Here is a 22,984-nt window from a genome sequence, read left to right as displayed (position 1 = left end):
TCATTTAAAATGCAATTATTAATTATTTATTTTTACATTCTTATATTTTGCTTCGTTTTATTGCCTGTGGCTGGTATCACCATTTGATCAGAAACTCTCAGAAGGCAAAACTTTGGAGCATTTTTCACTATTTTGATCAGATAGCAGAAAATGAACCTGATGGCTGTGTTAATCTTTCAAGACAGGTATGTGGAGCTAATTGGATTTTTTGTGTGGTCATTGAAACATCACGTTTCTTAGTCAAATAATATCAATACTGGTGTATATGGCTGAATTCTTAGACAATTGTTTGCTGGGACTTTTCTGATTTAAATCATGGATTTCTAATTAATAAATTATTTAATATTGATTCTCATATTCAATTTTTAATCCCAAATATCCCTTTTCGTTATTTTTTTTAAGCATTTGAATCAACGGTTTAAACGTTCTTAGCCTGCATGTGATTTCAGACTAAAATATTCTCAAATGTGCTCTAAACTTCTCTTAAAATTTCATAAAAAGCACTACCCAATGCTAAAAATCTTCATTTGAACCACCACTTTTGTCAAAAGTTAAAATTTAATGTTTCCTATGCCCTTATGTATTTTGCAAAAAGGATACCAGCTATGTGTACTAACTTAATGAAAATTTAAAAATAATTTTTTGGAAAAGTTTTGTGCCTATTTACCTCTTAATTCAATGAAGTAAAAGTGCACTCTAATAAAAGGTCATTGTTTTCTTGTTTTAGTGGAAAAATATTTTAATGGTTCATGACTATGGATAAACATTATTGATAGCTAAATATTTCTAATAGTGCAGTCATGTGGGTAAAATGTTCTGTGAGCAGAATATTTTTTGTATTTGTATGTGGAAATTTTCTCTGTTTATGTTATAATTGTTAAGTTCTGATATTAATTTCTCTCAAATTATATTTGAAAAGTTCAATATCTTAGAAAATGATTGCTTAGTTCCAAACACTATTGAATAGGTAGTTGATTAATAAATATATTGCACCATGCAATTAGTGAATGTAAACTGATAATTACCTCTTTCCCATCTATGTTTTTCAATTTCAGCATTTTTATAGTTAATTCTGATGATATCAAAATGGGCAGTAATGATGTGATTGTGGCATAAAAAAGAGAGGATGGTGACATAAATTTGTCAAAATTGAGGCAAACTTACAAATTAACCAACAGTTATTCGACAAACCTCCATATAGATAGGAATAATTAAGATAAGCAGCTGATTAGCTTTAGTAAATAGAATGTCTGGAGACAGGAAATCGAAATGCCAACTACATATATTGGGAAAATACAGTGTGGAGAAAAATTATATCACAAAATTTTAACCCTGGATAGCTGATGCCGGTAGGAAACAAATGATATAGAGATTGATAATGCACCATTTTTAAACTGCAGAAACTTTGAGCCAAGCGCTCCAATTGGCCGCGAGTTTGCCTTGTTGCTGGATACTCTGGACCAGGGGCACAGCTAGAAATTAAATCTAGGGAGGGTTTTAGGTGCAACTAATACTGAAGGGTCTGCAGGGTATGGAATACCCACCAGGATAAGCGGGAGGTGCCTGGGCCCTCCCCAAGAAAATTTTTAAGATGAAAGGTTCAAAATGGTGAGTTTCACGGCTGTGTGAATAGTTTGATGTTTTGTTTGCGAGTCCTCTGTCCCCCTAATATTAGGTAATTACTAGGTATGATAATAATAGGCAGGTAGGCAGAAAAAGGTCAGTGAGGGAGAAAGAGGGAAGGGTGAAACACGATTCTATTATTCTCCTGTAACTTGATATTTTCTTTTGAAGCTTTTCATTTATGGTCTTCATAATACAAACCCTGCGCAAGCTGGGACCTTTTCACCATTTGTTTGATTTTGGAGAGGAGGAAAGCGTCGGAGGCCGAGGGCTGATGGATGGAGGGGGTAGCAGATTTCGGGAATTGTGCTACGTAGTTACTATCCCACGGCACTGAGGGTCTCCTAATGGGGGAAACGGGGGATTTTCGGATTTTTTCACCCAATCATTTTCGGTTCCCCACGTCGAACTCTTTTCACCGCTCTAATCCACGAATTTGATGTAGTTCGTCAACTTGCCTATAACGGCGCTGCATGCACTAAACGACTAGAGTTCTTTACAATTTTCTGAGTCAACTACCAACAACAGTGTGCGACAGTGTACGGCACAAAATTCAAAGTATTCGAAGTATTCGAGTGTGTACCTTTAGCATAATTATTCGAGACCTCGAATAACGAATTCTAGTATTCGAGGTATTCGAGTATTCGCGGATACTATTCGCATATCTCTATTAATTACAAAAGTTTTAATATTAAAATATTTTATAAAAAAATTCTCTAAGCCCTGGGGGGGTTTGATCCCCCAAAACCACCCCCCCTCGCTGCTCTGGACAACTCAAGACTTAAAATGCTTTGCCTGCATTTGCATAGTACCTAATTTTGGTTCCTACTAGCATAAGCTATCCACGGTCAAAATTTCGTAACATAATTTTTCTCCAACCCATATAAATACGTATCTCCAAAACTAGTTTTTTGATAATATTTTTCAATAATTTATGGGGAGAAGAGGTGTTAACCCACCGAGGGTAAGGCTAAGATACACTTAACCCCATCTACGTTAACACCTGTTCTCCATCTTGTCGATGATAGCCCAAAACAATTGAAAAACCTGTTTTGAAGATATTTTCCTTCCAACTTTAATTGCAATTTGTATTTCCTGTCCCAGGGCATATTCTCCATATGGATCCATTATAAATTTATTGGTATAAAACATATTTTATCTCTTAGTTTTCATTCAATATCACAGATTTTAAAATTCGTCTATGATACCTTTTCCCCTCAGGTCCTCTCCAGCCGGCAGTGGTTGACGTTGGAAGATTGGGTGGAGTGTGAAGGCCCCTTGTGTCCGCTGGTGTGCAGGCACGAGGGTCGTCTTGAAGGTGCTGAGCCATGGGCCCTCAGAGCTTGCTTTGCGTCGCCTCTTATTGGGGGTCGAGTTCTATCGGGAGGATGTTCTCAGGTGACTATAATGCCTATTAACAGTGGCGTAGTTAACGGGGGACTTATGGGGGATCTGGACTCACCCCCAAAGTATAAAAACACCATTTCTTTCCTTCATTATTGATAACAATATATGTATTGAAAAATCATGAATTTACAAAATATTTCTTTGACAAATATTGTTTTTTCGATTATGAAAAGTGTTAAAATTAGTTCAAAACCCTCTACTTATACAAGAATTGCCATGAGAAAAAATTCCCCTGAACCGGGAATCAAACCACTGACCTTTGGCATGAATTTTTTCTCATGGCAATTCTTGTATATTTCACCGCCGTTCAAGCAGCAGGATTAGAAATATTACACTTACCTCTACTTATTGTTAGTACCCTGTTTTTCAAAAATTATCCACTCTGGTTTTGGACCCACCCCCCCAAACGAAATTCCTGGCTACCCCATTGCCTATTAAATTTTATTATCTATCGTTTCACTATAATTAGAGACGTGATATTTTTGCAATGACGAAAAAACGATGATAAATGTGAAACATTCATATTGAGAATGAAATACTCGAAATTCTTGCTGTAACTTATGTGAACACAATGAACTATGCAAAAGCAGACTTATATCGTCCAGTATATATTTTTTAACCTTATTTTGCCTATTTTAGATTATCAATATTCACTTAGACCCTTTGACAGTATCAATTGTCGTTCTCTATAAGTGATTCATGAGAAAACAATCGAGTTTGTGTTTCATGGTTCACCTTGCGGCCTGTAGTGATAACAGCAACTAGAACCAAGCAGAATAACATTGTAAATGCCTAGGCACAAAGTAATTGCCTTGGTGACGGTCTTTACCTTTGTTTTCTAATTATTAATCCTTAGTTTTCGACTTGTCTTCTGTTGTAGGAATGTATACAGTTTTCAACCCATCCAGAATTGCTTGGTCTCCTCTTGTGGGTTGAGGGCCTTGAAGACAATGAGGCATTTCGAGTGAGTGGATTGCAGCCGGAGGGCTCAGCCAGGATCACAGACCCTAAGGGTCGGGCCGTCGTGGAGCCAACCAAGAGCGAGGGTGGAAGGGGTAGGTTACGACTGTGTCTTGCCGATGCCGAGGACTATGGAACGTATCCCATGAGGCAGTGGGAGGAGGACAATCTCCTGAGGGAACTCAACAAGGTATACTTGGCGTTCCGGCCGACGGTTTCCACTCCATCGCCAACGAATCGAGCCAATCCTTCTGCGGAAGATGTCGGACCGAGGCGTCTCTCGCCCATAGGCGAATCATTCGGATCCACCCCACCAGAGGCTGAAGAATCTGGCAAGGTTTGTTTCATGGAATTCCTACTGTGGGGGGTTGGTTATAAAAAGAGAAATCTCAGAGTTATTCTCTTCATTCGACGATCAACCATTTCTCTTGGAACAGAAAATTTATAGGTAACCTGCTGTGCTTTTCCCTAATTGTTTTAATGAAGAATAGACTTCATACGTCTTTTCTCATGTGATATGTTTAATTAACCAATTGTTCTTTCATTTTCATGCATGCTGATTTTGTTGGAATATGATTTACATAATGTAATATCTCAAGTGACAGTTCCCACTCTTACACTCCTTGCACATTACACGTTTTTGCCCATGCAGAAAAAAACTGCACTGGCCTTTTCCTATTAGTCCACTGAAGAAGTGTACGAGACCTTTCACAATGTAGGGATAAACACGGGCACTATTTTTAGTGGTATTGCAGCTGTCCAGTGCCACTGGGGCCACTCGGCTACCATATCGTCTTTCTGCTCAGTGATCTACGTAACCAAATGCACACTTTCACACTATACGGTTTCAGTCGTGTGGGAGCTGTCTCCAGTAGTGTTCACAATAATCTTTTTGCATGGTTAAATTGTACAGTATGAAAAGAAACTGGCCATGATTTAAACCCGTAGAGTGTATTCCCGCACGGGCAAAAACATGTAATGTGTAAAGAGCGTTAATGCATTTTTAAAAGGTGGCTACTGATAAAATATTAGTGTATGCATACTGAACAACCATCTACCATTCTTCTCAAGGACTTTAACAGCAAACTCTCTATCAATGTGGACTCCCCTGAAATGTTTGTGGCTAAGGTATTGCTCACTCAAAAGAAAGAATGGATTTGATACATACTGCAATATCTCTATTCCTCACTATTTTTAAATATTTTATGTTTTGTAACAATTTGCACTCTAATTTTTAATAAAACTTGATACATAATTACCATTTAATTTGCAATGTGGAGAATTGTGAGTTTGATCACTGAAAAGTATAAACTTGAAAAAGTTAATTTTTCACTTTTCCACAATTATTTTACTATTTCCACTTCTCCTTCCACAACCCATCTGTGTCATTTTCAAAAGTCTTCCTTGAAAATGGATAATATGATCCGAAACCAGTTGGGTAGTAAAATCATAGCGGAAAAGTCCAAGTCTAATTTTTCAAGTGGGACAAAAGTACAGTCCATTTTTTTCTTGGTACTTCCTGGAAAATGGCACAGATATGCTGACACTGTTTGTGCGACAAAATCATTGCAAAAATGTAAAAAATCTATTTTTTTCAAGTGGTATCGACTTGAACAAAGTGACAGCCAAAGTTGTCTATATAATAAGAAGAATAAACTTTCAAATTACTGGATAAACAATTTTACTTTCAGGATGACATTGACCAGCCAAGCACTGAGGATATTAATATGAAGAACAGCAAGTGTCAGAGGAAACCTGCGCCCCCTCCGCCATCTTCTCGTCTCCGGCCACCCAGCCCTGATTGCAAGCGACGCTTCATTACCCTGGGCTCCTCGGGGGAGCAACTGCCCGTCAGGACACAGCCCCTCAGAGTTGGAGTCCCGTCCACTGAGCGCACGTTGAGTCGGCCCCCGACAATTGCATCGGAAGTGAGTGAAAGTTTTGCTTTTCTGTCCTTTCTATTTTAATCCACTGCATGGAGTAGAGAAGCTTTAGGAACATAAGTGGGTATTCTAGCAAGTTGGCTGTTTTTTGTGAACTCACAAAGTTTTGTGCAATTGATTTTTCCTGCTGTGGAATTTTCACACTTTATTTGCATTCATGGGTAGTAAAATCATAGCGGAAAAGTCCAAGTCTAATTTTTCAAGTGGGTTTTTCTATAATGGTAAATGCCTCTGACTATTCCACAATTATTTCCTTAAGAAATATACCTCACGAAGTGGGTGTTAATACAAAACCTGAAGAATTGTCTTGAGGCATATGTCTTGAATATTCCACATACAAATGTATATCTATTCTCTTTATGGTTGAATCCTGTGGTATTAATTTTTAACCTTCTAAGTTAGTACAGTGGGTTGATGTATTGGCTTTTTCACCTTGGATGAAAAGAGTAGCTGGCCAGTACATCGACTCTATCAAAGCATAATGTTTTATTTTGTGACACTGCACAGTTATCATTTATTTTTTCAGACAGAGGAAACATTTATGATCATTAACAACTTCAACTTAATTAATGTAAAAAAACCTGTGAACAAATCCAAAGAAGCTCGATTATTTTATTTATAACGGGCTACATTTTATTAACCAATCAGCTGATAAAAACATTCACTTACAAGTGTACTGGTAACTGTGGTAAATATATACAAGAACGAGCGATAATGTCATCTGAGCTGCTCTCCAAGGCTCTTCTTATCTTTGTAGGTCAAACTCTTGCTTTAATAAACGGGTTGATTGGCAATATTCCCTTCCTACCTAAACTTGTCCCACCATCACTTGTTAGCAGTTGCATTCAATTCCCTTGAGGTACTCGCTAATCCTTCCATTATCCTCTCGATACTGAATGTGAGAAATTAGATGCATAGAAGAATTTTAAACTAATGTGGGTAAATATCAACTGATTTCCAATGTGTTTGGTAACAAATTAAACAGAAAATCAAAATCATACCTCATATAACATTTGTTATGTCGATTTTGGCCGAGGAAATAATTCCATAAATTAATCCCTGTTCCACTAATCCATCCCCTAGTGGGTGTAATCCTACCATGGTCCCTAAAAAGATCAGGAAGGTTGTTTACATGATTTGCCCCTCCTTGCAGTAAAAAGGCTAAGGTTTCCTTAGCAAATTTTCCCACTATAGGAGTGAAAAAATTGCGATCTAGCTAGCTTGCACTTGATTTTTCAACGTGAATAGCATGAAATTTCTTACAAGTTTAGTTGACTGGCTGAAGAGTTGAATTCCCAACAGTATTTGTTGCCAGTCATAATGAAGAAAATTAACACTAAGAGAGTTTAATTTTTGATAATATTCATCAGTAACTCCTGATATTTGGACTCTCAATAGACTAGTCAAGCTCCACGCCTCCGTAGTCAATATGGCAGCTGCCACTCAGCGGATTCTGCCGCCTCTTCCTCAGCAGATGAAGCATTCCACAGTGCTCGAACAAGCCTGGAAGATGATGAGCAAAAGCCTGCAGAAGAAAGCAAAGGAGAGATTGACAATGGAAAGGCCGACAAGTCAACTGGTATGTATGCACTTGATTTTTCAACGTGAACGCCTTGAAATTTCTCAGATTGACTGGCTGGAGATTTTAGTTGTGGTAATGAGCAGGAAATGCAATGTTGAAAAAATGTTGGCATCCCTTTTGAAACTGCTTCTAAATCGGTTATCAAAAGCAAAATTGATAAAAATCATATATATTTACGTAAACCACAGTCACTCATGGTCTTCCTTAGTGACTTCCATGGTCACTCTTCAAAAACTAGTATTACTGGTGTGGAATACCACACATGGGAGTAATTTGTACAACAGGTATTTCATTTTAAAAATGCGAGGTTACAATGGTTGTATATCATGGAACATGGTAACCCAATTTGAGTTGGGACTCAACTTATCAACCATGGAGTGTAGTCTGAGTTAGCTTTAGAACTAAAGTGAGGTCTCGTAATACCAACATGGAAACTGAGTCAAGTTTGAGTCAAAATAAAGACTTGAGTGCAAGGGTGCCGACTTACGAAAAATATTGGGGGGGCCCAAACCGGGGACCTAGCCCCGGTAAATTTTATAAGTAGTGAATTTTAAGTTTTTAAGCATTTTAGAAGAGTCATATGATCAACATTAGAACCCTGATCACTCGAATCTCGATATCTGGACACTCCGGGGAAAATCGACAAGCCTTACACATTTTTTCCACACATCTGTGACGAATTTTTGGGGGGGCTCGGGCCCCCTCAGGCCCCATGGAGTCGGCGCTAGAGTCGCTGCTAGAGTGATATCCTAGAATACAACCCTCAGTATTTACAATCCATGTGCTAATGTATGCCATAATAAACCCCAATTGTGAATTAAATTATTGAAGGTTATGAAATACTTTATTGCTCATATCTAATTTGTTTTTGTTATTATTATAATTGATAGCTTTCTTTTCCCATGTTACATTACGTACTGTAGATGCACCAGATGACCTTGAGGATGAGGAGTCCAATTTTCCTGTGAGGCACACATCCTTTGCCGAGCGCCTTCGGGAGGCCTTGAACCGTTCAGGAGCGTCAGCATCATCATCGTCAGCGGCTGCATCCTCGCCCAGATCACGGCATCGTCCGCCTAAACTGTCCTCTTCCAACTACTCATCGTCGTCTTCACAGGGTTTCACTGCCTCATCCACTTCCTCGTCTTCCTATGCTGTCGGCATCAGTGTTGCAGGGTCCGAGGTGGATGACTGCAATGTTTGGTGAGCTTGCACACCGCACCATCTTTCAGAGAATAAAACTTTCAGCTTTCTTTAAGTGAGAAAACTTTCAACCTCAGGATATTTAATGTCAGAATCACCACAGGTGAATAATTTACCACAGAAGTAGGAATAATGATTGCTACAAGGGTGGTTTGATAAGTCCGTGACTTTTTGTAGAAAATATATTTTTTTCAACAAAAAAGTGTTTTACTCAGCTTTATTTGATGCACGTTCACCCGCAGAAACCAATAGCCTTGCTTGTTATTTTGTCTCTGGTGTGTTAAGGTTAGGGATCCATGCCTCATCCACAGTTACAAAACGGTGCAAAAACTTGTTAGGATTGGGACCGAACATCGCCAAACACTCCTTTGTAGTGGTCATATGGTTGTGTGTATGCTCAAATGTGAGCAATTGCGGCACCCATTGCGCAGATATTTTTTTAAATTCCCCAATATTCACGTAAAATGTGATTTACCCACTCATATGAGATGTCTTCAGCATCAGTCATCCCACGCACTTTCATTCTTCGATCATTCAGCGTCATTTCATGGATTTTATTGATGATTTCTAGCATTAAGTCCTCTGTCAGGCTTCCTGAACGTTCGACATCACTTGTGCAGGTACGACCACAACGGAATTCAGTAAACTGCTTCTTCACCATTTAAATTGATGGCGCAGAGTTTCCAAAGTGTTCATCAAGTCTTTTCTTGGTTTCTGTTACAGTTTTTGTACACACAAAAAGTATGTTTAGACAGCACACAAAATTCACTTTTTTCCATTTTCACTAAAATTGCCAAGGTTGTCTGCTTTCAATGGCGGTAAAATGCAAATTAAATGATGGAACCGACTCAAAATTTCACAACTGCTTGTTAATAGATGGTAATTAACGGGAGTTATGTCGTACTTATAGTTACTACGCGGGAAATGCAATCACAGAATTATCAAACGACCCTCGTATATTCAACTTAGATATTATTGCATATAAGCATGTGGTTCAGAAGAAAAATAATTAAGAAGGTCTTATCAAGAATGGTACAATTGCTCGTTGTTTTAGTGAGGCAGGTTTGACCAATGAGAATTTCTAGCCTTCCAAATGTATCGATTGTAGGGCCATTCCTTTTTCTCAACACTTTCGAACAGCTAGGAATTCTAATCAGACAAAACCTCATGAAAACCTAGTTGACAAACAATATGTATCAATAGTTAGATAGAAATTAATCAATAGGTCTGCATTTGTGGGTAGAATAGCCAGGCAATTCTTGCATGAACTTCTGCGTGGCAATTCTGCGTGGTGCTCTTTAAGGATTGTGCACATTGACAGTTTTATTACCCAGTGCACTTACTACATAATTTGATTTCCAGGCTGAGACGTGGGGGTTCAAGGGGTTTTGTGCTGGAGGAAGAAGCTGAATTGGGCGAGTGTGATGATTGGGTTGGAGATGGCCTTGAGTTGGAGCAGGAGTGGCTCAAGGCATTCAGGGCCAGAAGACGGACGGGTGGGCAGAGTCTGTCGAAGAGGGAAGACGGTGCAGGAGACTCCTCGAGATACAGCTTCAGCACTGATTATGGCTCGGGTAAGTAATGAAGGAACATCTGATTATTTTGGAGAAAAATAAAATCTTGGGAGGAGGTGGGTGTTTCTTCTGATACTCTATTCAAAAAGTTTCTGGTCTGAAATTTTCAGATCTGGAACACCACGTTCCAGTTTAAGAATACTGAGACTAGCCACAGTGATATCTTTATGTAGTCACCCATAATGCACAAATTGCACAAAAAATTCACACAGAAAAAATCATTCGCCATGACCAGGATCTGGTCCCGGTCAAGGCGAATTATCTTTTCTCTGAGGATTTTTCGCACAATTTGTGCATTGTGGGTGACTCCGTAAAGATATCACCATGGCTAGTCCCGGTATTCTTAAATTAGTCATGAGCGACCGCCTCAATGTGGTCAAAGTTCGGGCTTTGATCTCCGGCTGTGCGCACGATTTGGACTGCTTGTGTCATCATATGCTCATATGCTCAGCAGTCCATACCACTTTGTTCAGTATAGTCTGCAAATAGGGTAGTTTCCTTCATCAAAGAAAACGAAATGTGTTGATTACGATTCCTTACCCACCATTAGTGTATTCATAATATACAAATTATTTGGTTTTAGTAATCCCATTTTAGACGAATGGCAATGGTCAATTTTAACCGCATTTGAAAAAGGCCAGATTGGTGCCCATGCGATGCCACTCCAAGTGACGTCACAGGGACCTAGTTTCTATATGAGTAGATAGGAGTTTTACATTGTCTGAGATTATCAATGCATGCATGAGGCACAGAGCTCAGGAAAACATGTCTTAATAGTCTACTATTAAAAATACCTGAGTTCGGAAAGTTTCCTTCGTTTGATAAGGTATTAATAATCCTTATTTTAGCCAAGTGCTACCAGCTAGCAGGGTACTCTGCTACCTGCTAGCATCCTGCGTCGTATCAGCGCTCAAAGCCTCGCCCCAAGGTCACCTCACTTGCGGCAGCGGGAACCAGAACGATGCCACACAGGGTTTTTCCAAGAAATCATACTTAGCCGTCGCGTTTTCACGCGCTTGAAATTTTTCTCTTTTCATTTAATCGCGAAAAATAGATATTGTCATTTAAAAATCTAAAAGCATGAAATACGTACTCCAGGAGTAATAATCTTTCGATTTAGGCATTAAAAAAATAATAGGAAACCACCCTATTTCCACAGGGGAGAATGATGCCTCAGTAGCTTAACTGGCTAAGGACTCGACCGGAAATCGGGGGATCCGGGTTCGTATCCTGGTCAAGGCGAATGATTTTTTCTCTGTGGATTTTTCGCACCATGTTCCAGGTCTGAAATTGGACGGTTGGGAATCAGTATGGAAATAGCTGGGAACTGGATGGGAAAACATGGAACCAATAGAATAAAGTATAAGGAACATAGATTTGACATGGATAACTTTAATTTCGATCAGTTTCGTCACTGCGTGACATTGCTGTGGTGTCAACCTGACAATGTCACACAGCGACGAAACTGTTTGAGATTAAAGTTATCTATGCGAAATCCACAAGGTTTTTATGATTAATCATGGAGCAATTTCACAAGGCCACGCCTCATAAGTCATATCTCAATGTATTATATCTCGAGCAAACTTTGCCCAAATTAGTGCATTTTATACATTCTTATTTATTCAATTTTTCTTGTTTCATTTCTAATTTTGGAATAATCTTGTTCGTTTCTGTATTTGAAAAATAACAAGTGTCCATAAATAATAATAATTATGATTATTACTATTATTATCATCATCATTACCATAATTATCTTGAAAATCATGTTTTCCCTACCATCCTATGACTTGTACCTGGGCAAGGATTGTGGAATTCAGTTTTTATTATGGAAGTGTACCATATATTTTTTCTTAATTTTTTTTCAGAGTTTGAAGAGATCTATGAACAGTTTGGCCACTGGATTGACTCTCCCGATGGGCCCGAGCGGAATTCGAGTGGGGAAAGCACTAGGGCCAGGGGGGAAGCTGTCGTACGATTTGCCAGCGGCCTTCTCAAGCGAGCGCTGAGTGACTCGTTTGCCGGGGTGGCGCTGGACGGTGGCTCCATGATGTCGATGCATGGAGGGGGCAGGGAAGGGTGTGGAGAGGAGAGGGAGTGTGCTGATGGAGAGGGTGCCGGAAGCGGGGACGGCATGTGTGCCGGCAAGGGAGGGTGCCACCAGAACGTACCGCCAGTGGCGAGGTCCTTGAGCATGACGGACAGGCTCAGCGGGGGAAGCCGGAGACAAAGGATGGCCGAACACTTGGTGAGTGAGTGCCATGGGGTCAATCACCAAGTTTATTTTATTCTCAATTGTGATGAAGTTAGAGAAATAAAGAGGCCTCTATTTATCCATATATCCATCCATTATCTATCTACATCTCAAGCTGTTTGCAACAAAAAATCATCAGCTTCGTCCAAATCACTCAATGCTTTAATATAGGCCGAAAAGGTTTGTTTGGAAAATAAACTAATTACTAGCATTCCACAACTAAACCAGTCCATTAGGGTAAATGGCAGCCCTGCAGAGAAGAGACTTAAAAACATTGGAGCTGCATTAAGCTTATCCATCCAAAAAAATTGGCAGTAGAAGAACACAGTCTCTTTAAGGCCATATTTTTCACTTCGAAAAAGCCCAATTGCTCCACAAGATATTGAGATATTGGGATAAACTCTCCAAGGAGGCTGTGGATATAAGACAGCAACTACATCTCCTGCACCACTGGTTTCTGAAGACCACCTAGGCTGAGATTCTACATCTGCATGCCACCCCGCAAGCCACCTCACCACCTAGGACACCAGTCGTTCACAAATTATAAAATTACGACTAGCATTTACGAAAGTCCTTTATGGTTTGGGGGAATTCGTGAACCTATCCATTCAGCAAAATATGTCTCTTAACATGTAGAGTGCCACACGGTTTTATAGCGACTTCCCCATCAGGCCACACACACAGGTATCGTGGTACAGCACTGCCAAGTGCAATACTGTCAAATTAGTGCAGCAGTGGAAAAATATTGCAAATTGTGCTATGAAGAAAATGCGGCACAGAGTGACAGAAAAATAGCACGACATTTGACCGAGCAGGTAATAACATTTTATGACTCTTCTGTGGGACACCCAATATTATATTTACTTTATTTTAATAAAATGCATATAAGTTTTCTGAAAAAATGTTCAATTTTTACCTTTATTATCATATTTTATACTGTCAGTCACCAGTGACTGATGCAGCCTGAACAGAACTCGGTGTCAGTTACCGATGACTGATGTGGCACTCAACGTGTTAATTTATCACCTCCGTCGGACCTGGAAACATGGAGGGGTTCTAATATGATCTTCTCCACGTTGCTCTGTAAGATATTTATTCTCAATTGGTCAAGCAATCTAAGCCTAGCACTAAGCTTCTGAGCCTCTAGTGACTCCCTAATTTGTTTCACATCTGTGTAATAGTTTCTGCTTGCCTGTAGCAATTTTTGACTATTCATGCAACTTTCCTTAGTATTCTTATAAGTTCACGGATTAAGGCTTTCTGCACTGGATTCCATATGTTCACTAAATATTCAAGGTGTGGCCGGACAGTTACAAAGTAGCACCTCTCTTTTACTTTTTCATCTGAAAATCTTCCCACAGGACGGTTTCCTTGGTATTAAATTGATGATGTCACGAGCTCTTGCCAAGCAAAACAATTTCTCAGCTACCATCAACTGGGGTAACTTTGTCCACCTTGAGGTGACTTTGTAATCAGGGTTTGGAAAAATATAAAGGTGTTCTCACCTCTATGATGAGGTCATTAGTTGAGAAAATAAATGCTCCATAGGAGATTGAGGATTATTTATGTCTGTAAGGAACTTGTCGCGGCTCCAGCGACATTCTCGGTTGCGAGGGAGACCTGGGATTGGGTAATCATGGTGCTGAGGAAAAGAAAGGCCGGGATGGGAATGTTAAAACACCCGGGGGTGTGTTTATTGCGTTCAGAAAGTTACAGGGGGTGCCGATAAGGGCGGGCGAAGTCCGCGGCTGCTGCTTCCGCGTGGCTGGGTCCGGCTCTGTCCGGAACTGCCTCTCTGGGAATCTCCGTGGATCCGCGACAGCTCTGGCGGGGGTTCCGGCGTTGGCGGCGGCTCCAGGCGCTACGGCGGGTTCGTGGGCCTCGTGCTCCGTCTGCTTCCACGGGCGATGACCTCAGGCGGGCGGCGGTGTCCGGGGAGAGGACCCTCGGGGACTGCGTGCTCGCTCCTCTCGGGGACAGAGCGAGCCAGGGCAGCGCCGGTCCACCCGCAGTTTACAGGGCATCCGGCTGATTGAGGGCCTGTGGTAGGAACTAGTCCTAGCTTCGGCCTCCTCAACCCCAAGTGCCTTCCATGGTCCGGGCAGCGTCTTTTATATCCAACCCTGGCCTCCCTCCGTCCAATGAGGGTGCTCCGCTTGGTCACGAGGTGACGAGTTCGCTGAGGAGGTGGGATGGGAACAGGTGCACGATTGTGTGCAGGTGTGCGGTCGGGGTGTGAGGGCAGGTGCGCAATTAAAAGCGGGAGTGGGGAAATCACGTGGTGTGAGGGGAAGGCAGCCGGCTGGAGTGGGGAAGGTGAGGAGATGAGGAGAGCGTTCCGGTGGAGTGGGGAGGGTCACGTGGTGACGCGTTCTTCACCGGGGGCGCGTGTTTCAAGTGGGTTTTGCCCATGTTCCAATGCAGCACAACAAACTAAAATAATGATGCATCAGATATTTCATCATAATTGTATCATTTTTCATCTGTCGCAAGAAGGAATTATCATTTTGTTGATTTAGCCAGCCTCGGTGGTTACAGGAGTAAGCCCTTGCATACCTAACAGAAGGTCCGGGGTTTAAGTTCCACCAGGGTGTCCAGGGCATGGGTGCTTTTAAAATGTGTTTCATCAGTATTATAAAAATTCTAATAATTTGGGAACCAGTTGGCATTAGATAAATGATAGTGTTAATAATACATAATTATTTTTTCTGGGGACAGGTTTCCTTGTTGGGTGCTCATGCCGAGTGGTCTGCTGGAGAGAATGGGAGTGACGGAGAGGGCCCTCTGCCCATTGCGACGGGTAACTGGGGCTGCGGGACGTCCTCTTCCTACGTCCACCCTCCTTCTTCCCCCCGTGTTGTGGGCAAGGGCTCTCCCGGTGCGAGCGAACCGGCCGGTGGCGGTGGGGGAGGCGGAGGGTGCGGTGATCCCCAGCTGAAGGCAGTCCTGCAGTGGCTCGCTGCGAGCCGTGCTCAAGCCCCGTGCCTCATCTACTACACCTGCGCCCACCCACGAATGCTCAAGGTGAGATGCCTTTTAACCCTTCAGGGTATGCCACCAAATTCACCTCCACGAGTGAGTGCATCGCACAGCAAATACTGTATTCCTCCGAATATAGTCCCCCTCTGAATATAGTCCCCCCCCCCCTAATTTTGAGGCTTGAGTTTCGGGAAAAAATTTAAAAAATGTGTTTGAATATAGTCCCCCCCTTAACTTTCATCATGGGCATTTTTGGAAAAAAAGGGGGGACTATATTCAGACATGTACGGTATATATTGCATTCCTGTCGTAAGAGGTTGTGGTATTTTTTTTAAGAAGGGCTGATTAAGCCTTATATACACCGGGGTTATGCCAGGCTAAACTGCTTATTGGAGAATCTTGCCCCAGACTTGGGAGAAGACTTCTTCTTATGAACAGAAGCCAACTTCAAACAGAAGTATGCATGATTAAAGAGAGACATATGGGTGTATGCCACGTGATTTATCAGAAATTGCCCTGACGTTTTGTGACCGACTGCTGGGCACTTCTTCAAGGAAATCATTCCCTTGTAACAAGAGAACCATTGGTCATGAAACGTCGGGGCAATTTCCGATACATCACTCAGCATACACCCGTATGTATCTCTTAAATCACCATGAGCCACATAAGCGTTAATCAAGGAAGTAGACATGCTTACTGGCCACTATGTATCACATGATGAGACATCTACACCTACTGAGAGTTGCAGACTCAGATAAGTGTAGATGGTGCGAGATGGGAGAAGAAACAACTACCCATCTAATATGCGAGTGCCCCTCAATCATGAGGACTCGATGTAGACACTTGGGCTCACCTTTTATGGAGTCCAGGGAGGTAAGAGATCTTCCCATTGGGGACCTCTTGACCTTTACTTAGGACATAGGCCTCTGTGGGTGATCCATCGTCAGTGGTTGACACAATGGACCCTCAGTTCTAAGTGCCTGGGGAGCCTAGCTCCCCCACTTCTTCTTCAATCAATAAATCAAGCCTTACGTGTATTAATTAGCACATAAACCCTTTTAAAAATTTTACAGGATAGAAAAGTATAAACATATTAAATATGTTTTATTAATTGATAGTAACATTAGGTAAAGTGAAATAAAATAATTAATACATAACTAAGGTGAGAAGAAAATATATAAAAGTACAAATTATGCAATGTGCAAATTGCTAAAAAGTAAAACATTTGACCACATTGGTAATTGTCTTTTGAATGGAAATTTTATTATAATCCTAAGCATGAATACATATAGCTCAACATAATATCTATTAGCTTTTAGGATCATCCTTGTTCCCATCTATTTTAATATAAATGATCACTCTCTGGAGATGGCAGCCATTCTGGATGCAAGAAGCTTCTAAACCTTCTCATTTATCATATTTAATTCTCTAAAACATTTGAAAGCTGTTTTTATTTGGGGATGAATCACTTGTAGTAGTATCTTTCTAAATGAGGTGTGTAAGTTTTGATAACAGCAAGATGTAGGATAGCCAAAATATTTGTTATATACATGTAGTATCAAGAAAATTTTATGGAATCACTCAGGGTAGATTACGATACACATATACATATGTTATTTCTTAACTGAATCAATTGTATTTTGATGTCGGTCACTATAAATATGTATACATGGTACTCAGCATTACAATGGAAAACTAATTTAAATTTCATTAATTGCTGATTCAAAATATTGCACTATCCTCTTATTCCTTGAATATGCCAAACAAAAAAAATATACATAGTGATTTTATGGATACTGAAAATTTCAGTTTGTGAAAACTCATTACATATATGGTAGCAGCCAGCCCATGGCAATACAAAAAAATGTGCTTCACTCACAAGCTGTGTGATTAACCAATTAATTACTCAAAAGGTGTTTGTGTGAATCCACCTTTAGGTTCATCAAAAACCACTCACTGATAAATTTCAAACAGTTTGTTACCTTCAAATGTTAATGTAATAATATTTCGTTAATCCATGATTTAAATTCTCAATTTCAACCCTCAAACTCAGACCTAAAATGTTGAAACATGTTTCTATTTTGTCAGCTGGATACAGTGTGCAGAGTGATTCTGGACCGGCAATGGACTATTGGTGAACTGACAAGTGCTGTGCTGAGATTTGCTCAGTCTCGTCTCGAGTCTCCCTCGTGCGACCGTGGTCAAGGTTACAGCCAAGAGACTGGCGCGGAGGGTCGGACGGAAGCGAACCTCTTTGAAGACCTCATAGGCACGGACAAACCTGTGGTTCTCATCGAGACGGAATTGTGATCCTGGTGGCATATGTTCGTACCAGCACTACCAAGTGCTCCTTATTTATTGGCCCACATTGGGATCTTTGGCTGATAATTGCTCCAAGTTAATACCTAATGCTCTTCCACTTCGATGAGTTTGTTGCCAAAGCTGTACTACCTTGCGTACTTTTTTTGAATTATTGTAATCAGGGAAAGTGTGGGGATGAATCAATTGTAGTATTTCCTTTCTGAATGAGGTGCGTAAATTTTGAGAACAGCTGGGTACAGTGCAGCCCAAATACATATTTGTTATACACACATATTATCAAGAGAATTTTATGGAATCACTTTTGTTGAATTCTTTTCAGGATAGATTGATGAAAACAATTTTTAATAAAACAAATCATCTTCCCTCTTCCTATTGAAGGTACCACTTGAATGAGACTTGTTAGAGAACAAATTTTTACCCATGATCAAAATAGTAGTGGCATGTGGACGATCAAACTTGGAGGCTTAATTGATGTTATCTTGATGTATGTTGGTGGACAAACTGTGTGAAGAAAAGTGTTGCCATCTTCTACCTAAGACACACATTTGAATCATATAAGCACACATCCAATGAAGGAAATCAGAGATAATTTGCCAATTTATGGATAACATGCAAGAAAATTCAAGTACAAAATGCGTGAAATTTTTCGTTGGTAAGAGTTTCTTGCCCATGGAAATTTTCCAGGCAGCCCTGAAAATGTATGGGTTAAGTATCACCCTCTGGCTGTAATGTTGTCAATAATTTTATTTTCTATTAATTCAAGCCTTCCTACAGTAAAAATACTAATCCATAAAATTTCTTGTGAAATGGCATAAACACAAAAGGGACGGAATGGTGCATGCAACATCTAAAGAGTTGTAGGATCAATTCGAATTGCCAAATATGTTATGCTCAACTTGCACGCTTGATTATTTAAGGGCTTCCCAAACATCTACATGGACTTGATTCACTGTCATTGAGAGATTAATTTGTGATTGCTAGATAATGCAGCAAATGTTGCACGTGAACCTATCCATAAGACTGCTTAATTTACTTAAAATGGCAACCAACTCCATTGTGTCTTGCCTTTTCTTAGTCTTATCATAGAGTAAGTATATACTTACTCTATGGTCTTATATGCATCCGTACACTTCCAGCAAAGGACGTTGGATGTTAAACCTATGAAAATTTTACATTGTCTAAAATTTTGGGAGTTATTTTGCAGCAGAAAGTCAACTGATTATCTTCTATACATGAACATTTGAAAAAAGCTACCTGTTTTACTGATGAGGGATACAGGGGCAATAGGCAGTCGATCAGTACAAAGTCAAAAGAAAATTATGAGTTGGCTGTTCATCTCTCTAATAAGAGTCCCGTGCTCAAGATCACATCAAAGTGAAAAGACTCCAGTTGGTTTCATGTTCCTGGTGTAAAGTATGCCTAAGGATGTTCATTGGTTGATGCAGAGAGTACTAAAGACAGACAAGGTTTAAATCCTAGTCCTGGTGATTTATTTTTACTCTGTGGTACCACGGAATTCACCCACAGCTCATTGAAAAGCAAAGGGTGATTATTATTGATTTGGTGATTGTGGTGTTTGAAATTTTGATATGAGATAGGTTCTTTATATGATTTTCATCAAAACCATGAAACTGGGCAATAAAATAGCTGTTTTTCATAAATATAACCTTCTTTCCATCAAAAGGAGAATATGCCTCACTTGAACGAACAACTTGGGAGATCCAGGGAGTGGCATTCAGATAATCTCAAGCCAATATTTTTTGTTTAATTTTTACCATTTAAGTTTACTTTAACCTTTTCCCTACTAAAGATGTAAATGAGCGTCTGGACGTTTCCTGACCCGAGAGACAAAAGCCGTATATTTTCGTCAGAGATTTTCCTACGCAGGTGAACGAATGCCAAATATATACGTTTCCTAGCTCTCATAGGCGGATCCAGGGGGGGGGCACGGGGGCACGTGCCCCCCCCAGACCCTCAAAAATATGCAAGATTTTTAATACGGTCCCATTATCATTGCATTCGTTTTGTATTACGAGGTATCCTTGTGCCCCTCCCAGAGAAAAATCCTGGATCCGCCCCTGCTAGCTCTCACCCTTTTATGACAGTTGTGGGTGTGCAATGTATTTGTTTCGGGACCCAACACTGCGGGGCTTAGGTCGTACCCTCGAAATCCAGGACCAAGAACCCAGACCCCTCGTCTTATATTACCCCTCTTAGCAGTAAGGGTCTGTTGGTCATAAAATTGTTTATTCAGTCATTTTGCAAAATAAATATTTGTGCCTTTCTCAAAAAATATTCTCTAAGAATTGAATTATTTTTTCTTTTGAGCAGCATTTACAAATTTTAAACGAAATTCTATGATAAATATTAACTAATATCTCGATTTCAGTATAATCATCAACATGGAAATTGTTGGTGCATTAAATGCATTAATATTGACTGTGAAGCTTCGTTAAAAGTTTTACAATTCTCAGAATAAAACGAGGAATTCAATTCGAAGACTGAAATTTACGTTCAAGACACAATTATCCATGTAGCTAATTCATATAAACAAAGCATGATTGACCGCTAACCAATGGGGCTGGTAGGGTCGTAAACCCGGAAAGGAGGGAGCCCAAACCCTCGGAGTCTGAGGTAATGAGGAGTCCCCGCTAGGAAGGGTCGAAAAAGGTTGGCGCCGAGAGTAAGTGATTATTCGCGACACCCTTTACGAATGTCCTGCAAAAATGCTCCGTACGGAGGGGACAGAAGTTTCTCTCGGGGCTCAGTACAGCCGTCACGCTAAAGCGAGACCATCACCGTCTCGAAAGGTTTAAGAAGAAATGGTTTTGATAACCTTTGGAGAAATCTTAAGCAGCCAGTAACCATGTAATTCTTGGAAAAGGTTATACATACTGTTGCCACTTAAGACATACAGTAGAATATCCATATAATGAACATGGATATAAGGAAATTTCACAAATGCAAACAGTTTTCTGTGGTCCTAACAAAATGTACATGTATAAATACATACACACTTAGGAAAGCTTCATTATTAAGAAATTTCACAGTAGGGTAGCTTTCTTCATCAAAGAAAACGAAAGGCATTGATTGCGATTCCTTACCCACCATTAGTGTATTCATAACATATACATTATTAGGTTTTAGAAATTCCAGTTCAGACGAATGTTAATTTAATGGTCAATTTTAACCTCATTTGAAAAAGGCCAGGTTGGCACCCATGCGATGCCACTCCATGTGACGTCACGGGGGCCTAGATGCTATACAAGTAATCTGGAGTTTTACATCGTCTGAGATTACCAATGCATGCACGAGGCACAGAGCTCAGGGAAACATCTCTTAATAATCACCTATTAAAATTGCCTATGATCGGAAAGTTCCCTTCATTTGATAGGGTTTTAATAATCCTTATTTAAGCCAAGCATTACCTGCTAGCAGGGTACATACTCTGCTACCTGGAAAAATAGGAAACCACCCTATTACGAATTAGGTCTGACTGAGGTCAGTTTTCGTATCAATTGGAGTATGGAGAGGAGAATGATGGTGAGTAGAATGAAGAGTGTGTTAATAGGACTAGACTTGGAAAGAAAATGCAAAACCAGACCTGTGCTCCACCAAAACCAACAACTGGTCCAAGCCATTACAATTTCTTTGCTCAAAATCATATCCTGAATCTCACAAAATGTATCCAGTCAAGAATGCATACTTAATATTTTCGCCTGATTTTGCTCTTATTACCGATTGATTTTTCAATTTTCAGTAGCAAGTGACCAATTCGCTCCGCAGATACCTTCATCATTGGAAGGTGGCACCTTAGTACCTGGTAAAATTTTCCTCTAGTTGTCACAACCATCGATTCTACAATGGTGCAACAAAGTAACCATAGCTGTACCAAACGAGTGCTCCGAACGAACTGAATGATTTCCCTGCCAGCAACCTTGATATCTTCTAATCCTAGGGCAATTTTCAAGTTTATATGCACTGTAATTTCCAGTGGGAGAAAGACTTAAGGCTGGATTCACTGGCACTAGATCAGATTAGCTATGAGAGCTCATAGAAGCCACAAGCAGGGATATTTGACCCCATGACAAAAGTTGCACCAAATATACTCAAAACTGAATGATGATTTAGAATTTCAAACAGCAATTTACAATCTTGTATTGAAAGGAGGGTAAGCAACAGAATCCACCTCAAGGTTGTCTGTTGCATTACGGAGGAATTGGAGTTGCAGCTCTTTCAACCTGCTCACAGTTGCCACAACAGCCCACTTACATGATGACGTGACTGCACACCTATTGACTATGCAGGAGCTTACTGGTTTTCAAACACTGCATAAAGAGCTAGGGTACAATTGAGTGCCATGATCTGGGAACTGCATCTCACAGTAGTTAACTCCCGGGCAACTACTTTTCTGTCTGCAGTCTTCCACCACTGCAGGACTTTATACTGTGCTTTTAACCATCATAGAGGCATGACAGATAGACCTGTCTGTTTGTATATGATGCTGTTTAAACCTGCTGCATTAATAGCAGTGAAATTTAAATTAATTTCCTATCGAAATAATTTCCCTTGAAATTGAGCTGCCAAACTTTGGCTCTCTGGGCCACTTGGCCACATCAAGGCCCCATGTCCCCCCATACTGAAACAAAAAATAGGTCTGAAATAACAGCAAATTCTTCAAAAAACTTTGCCACTCTGGGCCACTGCAGGCCATTATGTTGTCCAGGTTCCTTCCCATGGCAATTTTACTGAGGCTCATTGTACTAGTTTCTTGCACAGGATTTGAGGTGGTTTGAGGTTCGCAAAGGTTATCGGTTCAATGCCAAGGGTATTTTTACCAATGGCAATTGATTTGAATGCCTGTTTGTAGTCGCTTGAGGATTGAACATTCCATGGCCAAGGGTCAAAATCAGATGAATTTCATTGTTCAAATTTTTTCCAGACTTAGAACTTGCGTTTTTCCTATCCGCTTCATCCAATTATTTCATGATTGTCTATCTTTTAAACAAAATTTCTGGATTTAATTTAATTATTTTTCATGGCTCGAACAATAATGAGCTTCGATATGATTTCTATTATACGTGACAAATGTGTGACAATGAATGGAGAAAAATCTCCAACACCAATGAAGACATTTACA

At 40.2% G+C, this 22,984-nt stretch overlaps 1 protein-coding gene across 2 annotated transcripts in view; it reads left to right on the top strand.

Moving 5' to 3' along the window:
• Window positions 1-19,510, top strand: part of LOC124161237 — a 133,074-nt gene extending 113,564 nt beyond the window's left edge. For both annotated transcript variants that reach the window (XM_046537510.1, XM_046537509.1), the window contains 10 exons: window positions 92-185; window positions 2,845-3,021; window positions 3,911-4,327; window positions 5,682-5,918; window positions 7,332-7,512; window positions 8,439-8,718; window positions 10,081-10,292; window positions 12,158-12,537; window positions 15,262-15,567; window positions 17,611-19,510. In XM_046537510.1, the coding sequence (XP_046393466.1) occupies window positions 92-185; window positions 2,845-3,021; window positions 3,911-4,327; window positions 5,682-5,918; window positions 7,332-7,512; window positions 8,439-8,718; window positions 10,081-10,292; window positions 12,158-12,537; window positions 15,262-15,567; window positions 17,611-17,832 (2,506 nt within the window). In that variant the 3' untranslated portion in view covers window positions 17,833-19,510. The remainder of the gene's footprint in view (window positions 1-91; window positions 186-2,844; window positions 3,022-3,910; window positions 4,328-5,681; window positions 5,919-7,331; window positions 7,513-8,438; window positions 8,719-10,080; window positions 10,293-12,157; window positions 12,538-15,261; window positions 15,568-17,610) is intronic.
• The last annotated feature ends 3,474 nt before the right edge of the window (window positions 19,511-22,984 follow it).

Source organism: Ischnura elegans, chromosome 6 (genome assembly GCF_921293095.1).
Source record: "Ischnura elegans chromosome 6, ioIscEleg1.1, whole genome shotgun sequence".
Classification (NCBI taxonomy): Eukaryota; Metazoa; Arthropoda; class Insecta; order Odonata; family Coenagrionidae; genus Ischnura; species Ischnura elegans.
Note: the sequence above shows the minus strand (reverse complement) of the source record. Positions and strands in the feature narration are given on the sequence as shown.